The following is a 15,680-nucleotide window of genomic DNA, read 5'->3' as shown; positions in this document are numbered from 1 at the left end:
TTATAATGTATTATTGCCATTACCTTAGCTGCTTCAACAAGTTTTGCAGTGGCATCTGCCAGCACCTTGGCTGCTGCTAAGAGGCGCTTCTGAGAATCAGAATCATCCTGGGTTTCAGCTTCTGTTTTGATTCCAGTTACCAGTGAAGACGATGCCTTTATTTTAAAACAATAATTAAAAGAGGAATAAATATCATTTAACCCATTGACATCCAAACCGGCCGTAACCGGCCGCGCGCAATGACCCCTGAAATACCCAAACCGGCCGTAACCGGCCGTACAAAATGGCGTCTTGACCAGAGGTGATCTTAGGCCTCTACCCAGTCTCCCTTAGTAAATCTAAATTTTTTGTTGTTATGGAGATTTAGTAGGATAATTGACCAATCATTTGCCGTCTTGTGAGCATATTTTGACAGCTGAAAAGAGACCCCATAAGGGCTGGCTTTTTGCCCTTTCGATCGCGCGATCAAATTACGCGAAAACAACAGCCGATGCGCCAGATAGCGCACCGAACGATGGGGATATTCATGCTTTTTTTTTCGGATTCGGAGGATCTAGGGATCTAAGGAATCTTTTATGGTTTTCCTGTAAGAGGAGGGGATACTAGAGACAAAAATTTTGATTTAGATGGCTTTAAAAGTGACGAAGAAGACGGTGAAAACCAAGCGACCGATGATAAACATGAAGCTCGCTGGAATGATCAGGTCGATAATATTCAAATTCCAGATTTCGTGGCAGCTACTGCTCTTTATTTCGTTTTAGATAATCGTAATGAATTAAATATTTTTCTTAGTTTTCATAGGAGATGATCTATGGGAATTAATGGTAAACGAAACGAGTAGGTATGCCTGTCAAAAACTCTTAAAATCCCCGAGCGCACTGCCTTTTTTCATGCAGTAAGCCGCGCAGAATTAAAGGCCTTCGTAGCAATTAACGTCATAATGGACATTGATTAGCTCCCGATTTTAGCTTTATATTGATCAACCGATGGATTTTTTGCAAATAACAAGTTTTTTTTTCTTAAAATAAATTGGTAATCGAAGGAATTTTCGCCTTCGGCATACCTCGGAAGATCGGTATTTTCAACAAATAAATCAATCCGACCGTGCGTTTATATTCCGCAAATGCGAGAAAACCTCCAGTGATTTTCTCTGTTGTTTTTCTTGTGTTGTGTAAGTTATCTTTCAGTGAAAGTTTTCGAAGGAGCACTTTTGTACACAATTTGACCTTGTTTGTTCTGTCATGAAACATGATAGTGATCAATTAACTAAATTAATCTTGCGGTTTTGTGCACGTGTATTTCGACAAGCAGAAACGCTCCTCGTGAAATTTTGTTTCGGCAGCGGCGTTTGGGCATAATTTTTGCACTTATACCTGCAAGAAAACAAAGCGATTGGGATAAATTTCAAACAATTTTTATCCATTGAGTGGTTAGACTTAACTGTAAATTGCACAAGGCATATTTTGAGTTATAATATATATTTTTCAAGCGCTTTGTTTAGTTAGCGATCAAAAACGTTCTTGATTGCTTAACGCACGCTGCTTCGAAAATTCTACCTTTACATTTTCAGTTGAGCCTTAGCACGTGTTTTGAATCACTTTTTAGCAATATTTTTACATCATCTGGAAGTTCACTGTTTCTTCTTCAGTTGAACTTAATTCTAAAACTCAATCTCTTGTGTACATTTACTGCGCATATGGTTTATTTTTAGCGCTCATCTATCACCGTAATTAACATACGTCACGCCGGATAATCAATTAAGTGTCACACGCGGCAACCTGGATGACAATGGGTTAATGTATTGATTTTAAAAGAATAACAGCCTATGAACGGATTGAAAAGTAATGATGGTAGGGTGCTCTTGAAATGCCCTCATTGCATTTATCACAGCACACAAAGCATGACAATCCAGAATATATTATTGTTGGAACAACTCTAATGCCATTGGGACACATTATTAACACAGGGCATGAACGAAGAGAGAGAAAAATCCAAAAGTGTGGAGTTACCTAACATAAAAGATGACACAACCAGACTATCTTTACCTCTATTAGGAAGTTAAACAATGCCTGTGAAAGTTTACCTCAAGTTTTTTTATTAAAATAGAACAGTAATTTATTCACCATTGCAATTACTGTAACATTCCATTGTTTTGACAGAGCTGCATAAACAAGCCTAGCTACATTAACATAATAACATAATGCTAGCACTTACAGTCATAACAAATTTTGAAAACACTTTGAGCTAATATGCACAATGCCTACTTTCAAGATTCAATGTGCATTCTTCACTGCTTGTGTACCTGTGCAAGAATCTTGGCTTGTTTAACCATCTCTCCAGCATTGCCCATGCTGTTAAACAATCTGTCTGTCGCTCCAAGAATGTCATCGCATGCTTCATCATACTGCCCAGCTTGCTGAGTGTCTCGGCCTCCTTCTCGTATTTTAATCAACAAACTGTTCAAGGCATCTCGCACACCTTGGGCTGCTGTCATCATCTCAGGAAGCAGCTCTGAGTCGCCAGAAACAGCTTCCTAGGACAAAAGGCACATAACATTTGAACCACTTCCACAACAATAATGTTGTGTACAAACAATAAGACTTGTCAGCATTCAATTAATGTACTGTAGTTCATAATAAAGATGGAGCACTTTTAAGACTGAAAGGTTACCTTCAAGATGTTCAAGGTAATTACTTTTTTTTAGACTAACCTTAGGCAACCTGCACCCAGAAACATGAGTGACACTTCATTCTTGTTGTTTTAAAATAAAGAAAACACAACCACAACGCTATTATTTTTTATGTGGTAGTGAATGTGCTCTAGTTGTTATTGTTGTCCCATTAATGCCGTGTTGTTACTAGATTTCATTGTGTTGTTGTTGCTGCAATTTTATTGCTTGTATGGTACTTTGCATTGCATCGTAGCTTATCATATCATGCACTTGCAAGGATACATGCACCTTGGCTGGTCTTGTATGATATATGATATTTTATTGTGACTACTGTTACAACATTGTATTGCTTCATTCCATTCCCAACAATTACTATGAAACTTTCACTTTTTCATACCAATGGGTTTTATTAATAATTCTGATGAGTAGCACAAAATTAATTTTTCCTCACCTTACAAGCACCCTCTGTGTCATCCACAGCAGTAGCAACAAGCTTAGCGGCTTCAACAACTTGTTCCTGGCACATGTGACTGCTTATTGAAGGAACAACAACCTTAACACAGGCAACCAGTTGTGCTGTAGTTCTGGCTGTCTCTTTAGCCGCATTAATCACTTTGCTTTGAGATCCAGTGTCATTGGATTGGCTGGCAATGTTCTTTGCTTTCAAAACCAATGCTGCTGTAGCATTGGCTACAGCTTGTGCAAGAGCCAACAGCATTTCCTGCGATGGAGAGAAAAATCATTAACTTACTTGAAACGATAATAATGTTGTTCACTGTGAAATCACTAAAAGGGGACGGAGGGAAATCCAAACTGCTGACTCTCCATTCCCATGTCCTCAACACAGGACCCCAATTCTCCATCTTTGATGCACTGTTTCAGAGAAGATGACAATTAACTTATTCACTTACAAAATACATGTAATTTAGCTCATCTTCTCGTGATCAACCTGCCATACCCCCTTCTTTTTGCTCCAGAAAGCTCTTGGGGCAGTGCATAAGAGAAACAATTATTTTTTAGCATTAACTGCATTAAGAATGCTAAACAGGGAAACCTGCTGGGTATTTACAAAGAGCGGTCACGTTGAATGCAAGAAATCTGAAAACAAATTCAGTTAAAGGTCATGCAAGGTAGGCTTAACACCTGGGGAAACTGCACTTAAATCCAGTGCCACAAACACTGGGTTGTTCTCTTTTCTGTGTGAGCCCTGTATTAGAAATACTTTAGAGCTACTAATAATTTTGATCAATTACATGACCTGTTGCATGGACAGCAACCCTCTTTAAGAAAGGAGAGATAATTTTTCCAAAATCATATCAATGAGATTCATGACTAAAATTTGAACACCTCATTGCATAATTGTATACAAACTGGTTTAAACCCAATTGTTCCTTTAATCAGAAGCAGAACAACAAAGATCTTGTGGTCACATGAAGCAAAGTTCTCAGAAAACGTTTATCAAAAATGTCTTGGAGGATTACAGGATCCCTGACAACCCCTTAAAGCTACAGTATCAAGATCTTAAGTGGTGTTGCAGAAAGTAGAAGAACATTAAGATAAAGAGCTACTTAAGGTGTAATTTATCACAGGGCAAAAAGGATTATTTTTCACAGTTTTGACCATTTAAAGTAATCAAGATTGGATTATTGAACTGCAAGTGACAGTCGCTTCGCAAACAGAGCAGACTGAGAACCCAGACCTCACACAATACCTGTGAGAATGTCCCTGTGTACAACAAAAGAATCTGCAGGGCAGCTATTTTGGTGACCCAACAGACAAAATTCTCAAATCGTTTCGCTATGGGCATCACGTCAGATCATCAAATCTGAACAAAAATTAGGAAGTGCTCTGCTAGCTGCACCGAACACAATAATTAACTTGAGTCATATAGCCCCTTTCAGTAAATGAAAAGTGTCCGATTGCCAAAGAATACCTTTTGAGCATATATTCAAATACGCTTACTTGAGTCTGTTGATCCACTTCTGGTTCACCCATAAACTGCAAGAGTGTGGCTCCAGAAGACCCTACATTTCCTGCTGCTGATAACAATCTCCCTCTAGACTAAAAATAATGATTGCAACCATGAGCAACAACATCAACACAAAGTAGCAAAGATATATAACAATGGGGTGATGCACTTTCAAGATATTGACTTTGGATACTAATTGAAAATAAAAAAAACAGGTGTTCACGATCATAGGAGTCAAACATGACCTTTGGATAACTTGTTTTGACGCTCTACCCCTGAGATGTACGACGCTCCTGAGAACTAGGCCATTAAACTATTAGATAAAGGTAAACTCCCTTTATTTAACAACGGTAGTTCCTTCAGTTACGAAACTGGTATCAGTGGAAGCCGACGGTGCATCATTTACCCCTCCCTCTGTCAGTGCTCCGTTTTAGGGATATTTAAAGCCATAGCTACATGGATCAGAGGAAAGTCGAAAAGTCACCCAGGATAGAAACAGGGACCTCTCACTCCGAAAGCCGCGCACCAGCCAACTAAGCCACAACTGCTCATGAGAAATAATAAATAGGATATATTACAACAAGTACTGAAATCATCAAAAATTCACATGGTATTCTCCCAGTTGTATTGATTAAGATGGTTCAAATAATAATCCTGTTAACCCTGGTAAATGAATAAGGAGAGGGCACTTTTTTTTTTTCAATGATGACTAATGGCCGAGACAAAAAGCAAAACAATTTTAACCCTTTGAAACCCAAACCGGCCTGAACTGGCCAGACTTAGTACTTTCCTCTGTCTAATGCCAGACAATTTTACTCAATGGGTTACGAAAAAATTGGAATCAGCACAAGCTACCTCCTTTTCTAGAATAATTTGCCTGCCAATTATCCAAAACTTTCATGCAATAATGTTAAGTTGTGTAACTACATGTAGTCCGTTGTTTGCTCTAACCTCACTGTCAGCTCCACCCCCTTCTTGAGCAGCTTTCAGCAAATTTGTGAAAGCACCAGCCAAGTTACGCGCAGCATCCAGAAGGTTTTTGCTGTTATCATCATCATCATCAAGCAAACCAACAATCATTTTAATTCCTTTTGACAAGTCTTGTAGGTTGGAGGAGCTGGAATGAAAACAAGACGGAGTTTTTTTATTTAATTTTGTCTATATGGTTGTCCCTGTGGAATAAGGCAACAGTCTAATGCTCACTAAATTGTGGTATGGGACATGTGCTGCAAATGAAGAAGCAGGAATGAACTTTTGTGTCACTAATTTGTGACTTACGTATCATGAGAAAAAAATCCAGGTACAGTAAACACCCGCATATATGAACACTTTTTTTCAGGTTTAAGGCTGATCATCTTATTTGAGGGGTGCTCAGTGAGAAATCAGCCTGAAAGTGTTCTTAAAATGTTCTTAAAATTGCTTTCAGAAATCCTTCAAATTAAATATTACCAAAGGTTTAATTAACATACAATGCTGTTTTGTAATAGATTTTATAGTTTGTAATGGTCCTGAACACCATAGTACTTTGATATAAGTTACTACATACTGTATTGTTTTCTTATCTTAATACCCTTTCCCTTTGTATTAATTTAAGAACTTGTTTTATTGATCAGGCTGAATTTGTTCTTATTCATATGGTACTTTATTGGCCAAATTTCAGCCTGATGTTCTTAATCCACTTGTTCTTATATGCGGGTGTTTACTGTACTCCTAATTTATTGTGGGTGCCAGAGGCGCTATAGTATGCTTTCGGTTTGACCTTGTTGACCTGCGTCATTGCTGTTGAGTTGTGGCGACTATTAGACGTGACAATCATTATCATTACCATAATTATAGTACCCAGGCTCAAATACATGCACATAATAGAATCATTCTACCATTTAATTTATGATCTTAATGTAATTCGTGCACAATAGAGCAAAATATAGATTTGAATTGAATTTGATTTTGATTTGATAATGCAAATGTTGACATGGTTCTTAGGCCTCAATTGCTGGAGTGATATATCACTGGCCAAGTCTCCAAAAAATTCAACACCATTATTATAACTGGTTGGTCTGTTGGGCAGGAAATGACAAAACAGCTCACTGTGTGGTGGGCTGAGTTTTCACCAATCAACTATGTTACCTTAACTGCACCTCTAGCTACTTTAAAATCCAAAAATGTGATTATTACTACCAGCTACAAATTCTGAAATGTGAGATCCTTTTTGGCAAAGTGAGCAAAAACTAGTGCTACACAATAGTAAAGCAGAAAACAAGCTTTCATTACATAGTATTAACTGCAGCCCCTGCCGCTGTGTAATTTGTCTCTTCTGGTTCACCTTCAAAAGAAATTGTAGTAAATTCAAATTTTATTCATTGTTTATAACCAAATAATAGCTAAGTAAGGTCACTCATATGCCCTGAGAGTTCATCAAACTGGTTAAAATAGTGCGAGTTAATATTGCAGTCTGTGACATCAGACACAACTGATACTGCGGTGCTCTTATTCCAAAATTGCCAAGCAGTCCAAATGTTTAAGAGGTTAGCCTCAGCATCTATACCACCCTAAAAAGACCCATCTTGGAATATGGTGTGCCTGTATGGGCAGGAATTCCTTCATACTTAAAAGTCTAGGTGGAGTGTATCCAGAAAAGGTGTTTAAGACTTATTGATCTCCCACCAGACAGTTTACCATGCCTCGAGTCAAGAAGAAACAAAGCTACTGCTAAAGAACTGAATAAGATCAGCAACAATAACAGCCACGCCCTACACACAACAGAGCCGCTGTTACCAGAAATTGTGACTATAACTTAAGAACAAATTGTCAGAAATAAGTCCCCATTTCTGGGACAAATAGACACAAGAACTGCTTTTTACCCAGGGCACTGCAACATAGCTAAACACCCATTTGAGATAGCTTTAGATGATAAATTTTCTTATTATCATTTTACTTATTTGTAATTCCCTTGTAAATAGAAATTAAGGTGCTCAAATAAAGGTATTATTATTATTATTATTATTATTATTATTATTATTATTATTATTATTATTATTATTATTATTATTATTATTACCATTACCATTACTAGTACTGAACATTTTTTTACCTGAAGTAAGGGTAACAATGGAGGCACAGGAGGCTGACAAAGCAGCAAGTCGAGATGCAACATTTTGCCTTGAGATGTCTAGTGTATTCTGCTTCCATTTCAGTGAAGCCTAAAACACAGGATGGTAGCATCAAGGGGATGGAAACTAAATAACACTACTTCACCAAAACCACATCTCTTTTGTATGAGAACCACTACTACTAAAAATTTGAGATAGCAAAATTATTTATTTAAACGAATACATTGTAGCTGAGAGAGAATGGAGAATGAGATACATGTAACAAAGCCTTGTCAGACAATTACATGCATCATCACTGTTTAGTGATAAAGTTTGTGCTCCTGTGCATGTATGCATGTGCATATATATATACATTGTGCGTTGGTGGTGAAATCTGCGAAACATGAACCAAACAAAAAGAATTCAACTCCTGGGTTACAAAATGAATAAAAACATTTTGTGAAAACAATTCAACTGACCGTCAAGCAGCTGGTTGTAAAGGGACTTGTTGTGGTTAGAGCACCAGAAAAAAGTTAAGTTGCAAATTTGCCACACAGGCTCAGAGTCTTACTTCAGTTTCTGTGTAGTGAAGCAACTGAGATTATATACTTCCCCCTACATACTCCATATTTTCTTCAGTTACTTCAATTTCCACTTATTAGCAAATGCTAACATCAATAGCCAGTGATTTGATTGACTTGATATACAATCTTTTCAACAACTACTGGAGGAGTCTAAGAGCACAAAGTGCTCCATTACAAAAGCTGACTGGAGTGCATGATCTTTAGCACTAGCAGTGGAACACTCCCATGAGAGACCATGCACGGACTATGAATCAATAGTCAAAGGGGGAAGAAAACCATTCATAATCAGGGATCCACATACCGGATCAGATCCAAGAGCTGGAATTTGCACAGGTGACCCTAGTTCCTTTTCTGCAGTGTCAATGGTGTTTATTCCTTGGTTCAGACTACTCATGTACGCCTTCTGTGCAGGTGTAAGGGTGTGAAACTTTGCCTGTGAACCCTAAATAGACATATAAATATAATTGTAAATATTCAGTTTCAGAGTATATGTATATCCAATTATTTTTTGGACAATTATCAATCTGATATCAGTTTTCCTTGAGCGCAATGTTAAATTCCATTACAACATTGTCAATGGGCTGTATTGTAGATCCACAGCAAACTTTGACAATGAAGCCACTGACAGCAAAAGAATGAATGTGAACATAAACTGGGAAAAAAGGCTGTATAAGAAGCTTATAGTACAGAGGTCAACTCACCATGGGTGGCCTGTGAGCAGTGTTAGCAGATCCTGTGACAGTTCCATATTGAGCAGGTTCCATTTTGCCAACACTGTACCTTGATGCACCTGCAACACAACAATATTGTTGACAATAGAAATTTAAAATAAATCAAAACTAACCAGTGTAAAAAAGGCTTATCATTCAGTGCTGCTAAAGTTCCACTGATAACTGCAAATGATCATTGCTATAGACTTGACACTCACTTCAAAACAGCCAAGTTACAAGTTATGTTTATCATGTTCATCAAAGGACCCAAAAAAATACAAAACTCAACTACAAAAATTGACTTGTCGTATACACAAAAAATGCACCATGAAGATCAGAGTAAGCTCTGAGGGAGAGGGGTCCCAGTTTCATTCAAACAGAACCCAAATTCAGTCCATGAACAGGCGATTTTCACTTAAAGGTAGCCAACTGACAAAATGTTGAAGAAACAGTGAGTTATGACACACCTGGACCTCCAGCCCTCATGACAGCTGGCAAAGCAACTGAACCTGTGGCAGCATGGCCAACCTTGTTGGTTTGCCGTTCTAAATATGTACCACTGGTCAAAATAAAGCAGGAATAAACAAGAATTAATTATTATTGATATCCCCAGAAGCTTGCAGACAGAAAACCTTCATTAGTCCAATGATTTTTCCATTATTGCACATTTAACAACTGTACATTGGTTGTCATTTCAATATCTTAGAAGTGACCTTTGGGTCTTATCCTTCGTAATAGTTTTTATAACAGCCAAGTTAATCTTCAAATGAGTCTGTTATAACTGTCAGGCTCATCCAATATTATTCTGAAATAAACTCAACTAAAAAAGGTTCCTTGTTATTCAAAAAATTTACTCCAAGCCCATTCTAACATACATGTAAGTACCAAATAAGCACACTGGATTTCTTAAAGTTTGGCCTTTAATCCTTCTTGATGTGGAAGTTTTATAGTCTGCAGTTGGGTGGGACTGCAGATTTTTATTTTCTTGAATAACAAACTACATCTAAAGGGTTACTTGCTTACCTACACACAAAAGATGCAAAAAATCTGACTTGCACATGACTGCATTCAGATCCAGCAAGTCATATTGTACTTACGTGTGTGGCGTTACAGTGTCCTCAACCATGGTGGACTCCTCGTCAAAGTCTGGATCATATCCTTCTTGACCTTTTCTCTGAAGTTTATTAAAAAAGACTATTGTTGAGATACCAAAATAAGTCCATTAATTTAAACCTATCAAACATAAAAAATAACTGAAACATAATTACAGCTTCAGCATTCAACTAAACTACACTAACAATCCCAATATATAAATAATGTAGTAGTTATTACTGTTAATAAATGACAAACTTGACATCAATGACTGTCACTTGGCAGGCATTATGCAAATGATATAATTATAGGGAATCTTTATTGTACATGTATGGACTAAATTGTTTTCCTCACAAGATAAGGGTAACACAATTGAAAGGTATTACTGTACTTCTAATATTATATACTTGAAACTGCCTAGGGATATGAGCAATTAAGTAATTTAGTCATGTGTTTTTTCAAACTAGAGAATAACCAAATTTCAAACAACTTGCTTTATATACAGTATGCATGTTACAAGTAACTCTGTCATTAATAGCGAGATAAATAACATTGTGTTATCTGCTGATACAAATAATATTGTTTTACCTTTTTCAATATAATATCTATGTAGCCAGCAATCAACTGAGAGATCTTTTCACCTTCATTGGTTTGCACAGAGTAATACGATTCCACATAATCCCCGAAGTCCTGTTGAAGAAAAGTAAAAATTAATAATGTGATTATGTTATGCAAGTCGATCCCCTTCAGAAATTCTACGTGTTCCTTGTACGTTGTAAAACTGGTTTCTTTCTGCTCACGTAATTAGATGGTATCAAATTTTTAAAAGAATAGTAAACTACAACACTAGCACTTGACTCCTATGTCCCTGTAGATCGACGTACAAACTTCTTGAGAATATTTTGCTGTGCAGTGGAGATGGAATTAAGAGCTGCCAATCGTATAACTCCAAATAAATGTAATTAAAATTCGAAAACAAAAGGTAAACAAATTGGATGAGAGCCACAAGATGGTTATTAAAGTTGAACCACAGCGTAAATGAATGGCCCTCACATCCCTTAAAGCTAAGGCACTGGGTAACTTGCGACGGACAGGAAGAAACGTGCAATAACATATCAAACTGAGGGAACCAGATGTGTTCACATGAGACTTTTATTTCTAAAAACTCGATATAAATAATTATTATGTCAATTACTCAAAACACGGCCAGATGCAAATCATACTTATGTAACACCCAGATGTCCTTATTACATGTACATAACTATATACAGGCCTTCTGACAGGGTGCGATTAAAAAATGCAAATTATGCGAGTTTTTCAGGGCAGATTGTGCGATTAGAAAGGCCAATTATGCGATAAATAATGTAAATTATGCGATTTTTTTCTCCACAATTTTACGCTTGTTTTATAAAGTTTCAGGTTACCAAAACCACTTTTCTGCTACCCTACAGCCATTTTGAGCACCACGGAACAGTACTTATGTATCTCGATCGCACTTAGTTGCGATAAATAAAAAAAATGAGGTCTTCTGCACTACCGGTGCAGCACGGTAAAAGTTGAAAGGACACACCTAACATGCCAAATGAATGATCAAGGTGCTTGTCAACCACCAACTTCCGAAGATGGTCAAACACAATAGGGCCATACCCCCATTTATACGAGAGAAAATAAACTGCGGCTTTCTCTGGCCGCGGCTTACATAAGACTCGAACGTTCACCCCGCATAAATGGTACAAAATCTACGTTCACGTCTTTTTCAAGCCGCGGCTCATATTGACCTGGGAATATATATTCATATAAATAGTTCCTTTTGCGTATTTTGTACACCGTAGCCAGAGTAAGCCGCGGCTTATTTTCTCTCGTATAAACGGCCCATAATTTTGCACGACGAGAAAAACATCAGTCCATCGTCCACATGGACCGTACCTGTGAGGTACTTTCTTGCTCGATCGTGAGCTGTCAGATTTTGCGGAAGGTGGGAACTTCCTTCTTTGTTGAAGAAAATGCGGGCATTTTCACAAAAAAACTTATCCATGAGCAAGTTTTTATCAGTTTTCAACGAAAGAAACTACATTTTGCCGAAAAACTTACAACTTTGCTTATTTTTCACAAATCTCTTCTCTAAGAGAAGGCAACTGTGTCATCATTTCAGTGGTGTGTTTTAGTGCGTGTTTGTGTTGCACCAATAGAAGGGGACTCGTACCAGGTCCCTGACATGCAAAATAAAGCCTTGAACTTAGAGTGTTTACGAAATCGAAGGTGATAAAGGATTTTTAGCCTTTTTCCAAGATAAATCATCTTAAAAATGGCGTATTTATGCAGGAATTTCTAAAAAACGTGTTGATTTATGTTTCATTTTATGAATTTTGTGCGTCCTTTTGTGAATTATCCGATTTTTCGTGAATTGTGCGATCGGATGAGATCTGAGGTCGATTGTCGCACCATCGCGTAATATCAGAAGGCCTGTATATAAGATGAATATACTATAATACTACATTGAAGAAGGGGTCTGCCCAAAGTTGGGCAAAGGAACCTTCGAACTGATTTTAAATCACCAGTTATAGTTTGAAGAGTAATGAACCACAAACATAAAGAAGTTTTCAAGTGCAATAAATTAATAATGTCACATTATAAAGGTAAGATAAAAACTTACCAACGTAAAGCTGTTTGGAGATGCTGCCCAACGCCTAACAGTTGTCAGTGGCCATGTCTTCATGATCTGTCATAGTAGTTGAAATAAGCAGTTAAAGCAGATGGCTTGACGGGAGGAGAGAGAGAGCGGATCTGTATCTTCCTTAACCCTAGGATAGATTTCAGCACTCTACTCTGCCACTGTCTCAAGCTCTCAATTTTTTAATGCACTAAATTACCAGTCCTTTCAAGTGATCGAAGCGAGAAATGACGTTATCATAATACAAACCTCACAGCTAGTCTAATGTGAATCATGCTGTCCTAATGTTAACTAGCTTGTGTTTGGTCAGAAAAGTAATGAGGTTTGTATTAAAACCAGGTCAACCCCTGTCTCCATTTGATTCAGAGGCCTGGTCACTAAGAAAACAAAATTAATGCAAAATGGACTATTGACATCCTTAAGTTTGAATTCTCATACTGTCTCAACTAAAGCAGATTATACAGTACCATGCAAAAATAAGTTGACAGTATTTCTCTTTCAAGTCTCCATTCTAGACTCGATCCTCACGAGGATCGAGCATTGAAGATCGAGGAATGACAATCAAGAATCCAGCTGCAACCTTAAGCTTGTTAGTGAGAATATTATTACTTCGGCAGTACAGTATTTCCGAGAGAGAAAAGTGATTGAAAGTGCCATGAGTCAAGATGTCATCACTGCCCACGAGGGAATTTTGCGGTAAATTTAGTTCAGGTGCTCTTTACTTCGGAAGAATTAGCTGAACGCAACTGTTTGGGTAAGAAAGGAAAAATGCCTTTACACAATGTAAAACTACAAAAAGTATAACGTATGTTTTAAAGCTGTACCCAAGTCAGGCATCACAGAGGGAAACAAACATGTGTCATGGCCAATGATGTTTAGCAAAGCAAGAAGAGTGACTGTGCTGCTGAGCGCCAGGTGTAGATTTCAGTTCTAGGGTGTTTTTGATGCTAGCAATTTTCAGTTTTTTACCTTGTCAACCTATCTTCCTATCTTGAAACTGTCACAATGCAAAGCCATTGAGTAGTTATGAAATTAAAAGTTGGATACTAATTTAATATTGATTTGCTTTCTGAGGCGCAAGCAATTGAGAATGAGAGCACACTGAAACGGCTCGAGGTTTTCTCAAGTCATCCCACTCACTTTTTTTACAATGATCCCCATACTATATGCTATAGTGTATGTATATCTTCTGAAGTAATATAAATTAATTATTTTAAAGAAATCAACACCGAGAAGTGAAACCACTTATTTCGATGCTTCACACTTTTCTTCGATAACCTGCGTAAGATTTGGTAGAGTGACACTCCCATCAGGTTAATTGGTAAAATGTTATTTACAAAAAAGGCAGAAGAGAAAACAAAACAACACCATGTTGCCCTCATACGAACTCCCAACTAGCACCAAGCACCAAGATGTCTTATTGCTGAATCGATCATTATTATAATTTTCCGTCAGATGAAGGCTTCATTCCTCATGGCATTGCATTGTAATGTTGAAAGAAGAAATGCTAAAAATAATTAATACATTGACTGTTGCATTAATTGGCTTGGGGCCCGGTATGCAAAAATTTCTAAATGTCAATGAGAAATATTTAGAAATTTACATTTGATTCACGATAAAATTTATTGCGCAGTAAAGCTCACTGTTTTGCCTTTATATTTTAATCCACGACATAAATTGTAGTTTTTGAATTGAGAACTCGCAGGAATGATAGCTGCTAGCTCATTTTCTTATGAAACAGTTCCTGTTGTTATTTGATAGAGTAATGCTTTCACGAAAGTTGAATCAAGTATGAATAATTGACGAGGTTTCACTTCAGCGATTTTGCAAGAATCGAGTGTCAAGGATCGAGTTTGATTTCTAGTGAATATATAGAGTCTCGATCCTCAACTCGATTCTCGATCCTCGATTCTCGATCCTCGATCCTCGATCAAGTCAAGACTGTCAACAGTTACTTACTTTTACACAGTCCTGTAGTTGCAGTAAAGATCCATTGATGGCATTTTTTGGTTCATTCATTACCCTTAGAGCACATAGACTACAAGATGGCTTCTGCTAATGTATGACTGGACAGTGTGTCCTCATGGAAGTATATAAATTACATTGTATTAAATTAAAGTAGTGACATCATTTGGATACTTGCTGTTGATTAAGATAAAATCAAATTAAAAGGCGGTGACTGTAAGTAGAAACCTCACAGAAAAAAACCAATACAGAAAGCATTCTTTTTGTTACACTTTGTGTTAATAATTGATGTTCCTTTCACATCCCTACCTTTCTGGAACATGAAATATCACACATTCTAACACTTCTAAAGGTTCTTTTCTGTTAATTTTGAATTGTTTCTTTCAGATTATTAAAAGTGGGATGCCTGTGAACTAGCTTGAGAGTTAAGTGCACTTCCACTATAAGTCCAATTTAAAATCTATGTTAAAAGGGGTATCATTTTTTAATTTTGATGTTTATGTTCTTGAAGGGGACTACATTTTTTAGTAGACAGTTTCATCCGTGCGGGTACCCCTCATCACAAGTAAAATTGCCTCATGTTAATAGGGTTGTTCACATGTATCTAATAAGATCCTTATAATTACCTCTTTAGTTTTCTCATCCACTCTAAGTATGCTTTCTTTGGTTACACCTAAGAGCCTGGGAACCAATTTATTCTTTCCTTTCATTTTTTCCTGCCAGTAGAAAATGACAAAGAATTGCAGAAGAATATCAACATTTTAAAGTAAATTTATAAACAACTTATAAACAACATATTATGATAACTGAATTTTGATAAACTTAATAGAGCTTGTAGTTGGTTTTGTTTTATTCTTGGGTGTTTTTGTTTTCATGACAACAATAATAGCCTTATTATTTTCTGAGTTGTTTAATTTAAATACGTTTTT

General features: G+C 37.0%; 1 protein-coding gene across 1 annotated transcript in view; it reads right to left on the bottom strand.

The window, feature by feature from the left end:
- LOC138042010 (talin-like) overlaps positions 1-15,680 on the bottom strand; it is a 95,025-nt gene that overhangs the window by 45,508 nt on the left and 33,837 nt on the right. The window contains exons 15-28 of the mRNA XM_068887737.1: positions 15,378-15,467; positions 12,769-12,834; positions 10,704-10,805; positions 10,121-10,197; positions 9,491-9,582; positions 9,015-9,103; positions 8,615-8,755; positions 7,732-7,840; positions 6,912-6,963; positions 5,592-5,757; positions 4,634-4,732; positions 3,123-3,392; positions 2,303-2,533; positions 24-155 (exon numbers count right to left, since the gene is read on the bottom strand). Coding sequence (XP_068743838.1) covers positions 24-155; positions 2,303-2,533; positions 3,123-3,392; positions 4,634-4,732; positions 5,592-5,757; positions 6,912-6,963; positions 7,732-7,840; positions 8,615-8,755; positions 9,015-9,103; positions 9,491-9,582; positions 10,121-10,197; positions 10,704-10,805; positions 12,769-12,834; positions 15,378-15,467 — 1,716 coding nt within the window. The remainder of the gene's footprint in view (positions 1-23; positions 156-2,302; positions 2,534-3,122; positions 3,393-4,633; positions 4,733-5,591; positions 5,758-6,911; positions 6,964-7,731; positions 7,841-8,614; positions 8,756-9,014; positions 9,104-9,490; positions 9,583-10,120; positions 10,198-10,703; positions 10,806-12,768; positions 12,835-15,377; positions 15,468-15,680) is intronic.

The sequence above is a fragment of the Montipora capricornis genome, chromosome 3 (genome assembly GCF_036669925.1).
Source record: "Montipora capricornis isolate CH-2021 chromosome 3, ASM3666992v2, whole genome shotgun sequence".
Lineage (NCBI taxonomy): Eukaryota > Metazoa > Cnidaria > Anthozoa > Scleractinia > Acroporidae > Montipora > Montipora capricornis.
The sequence above is the reverse complement of the archived record's forward strand: the minus strand, read 5'-3'. Positions and strand labels throughout refer to the sequence as shown.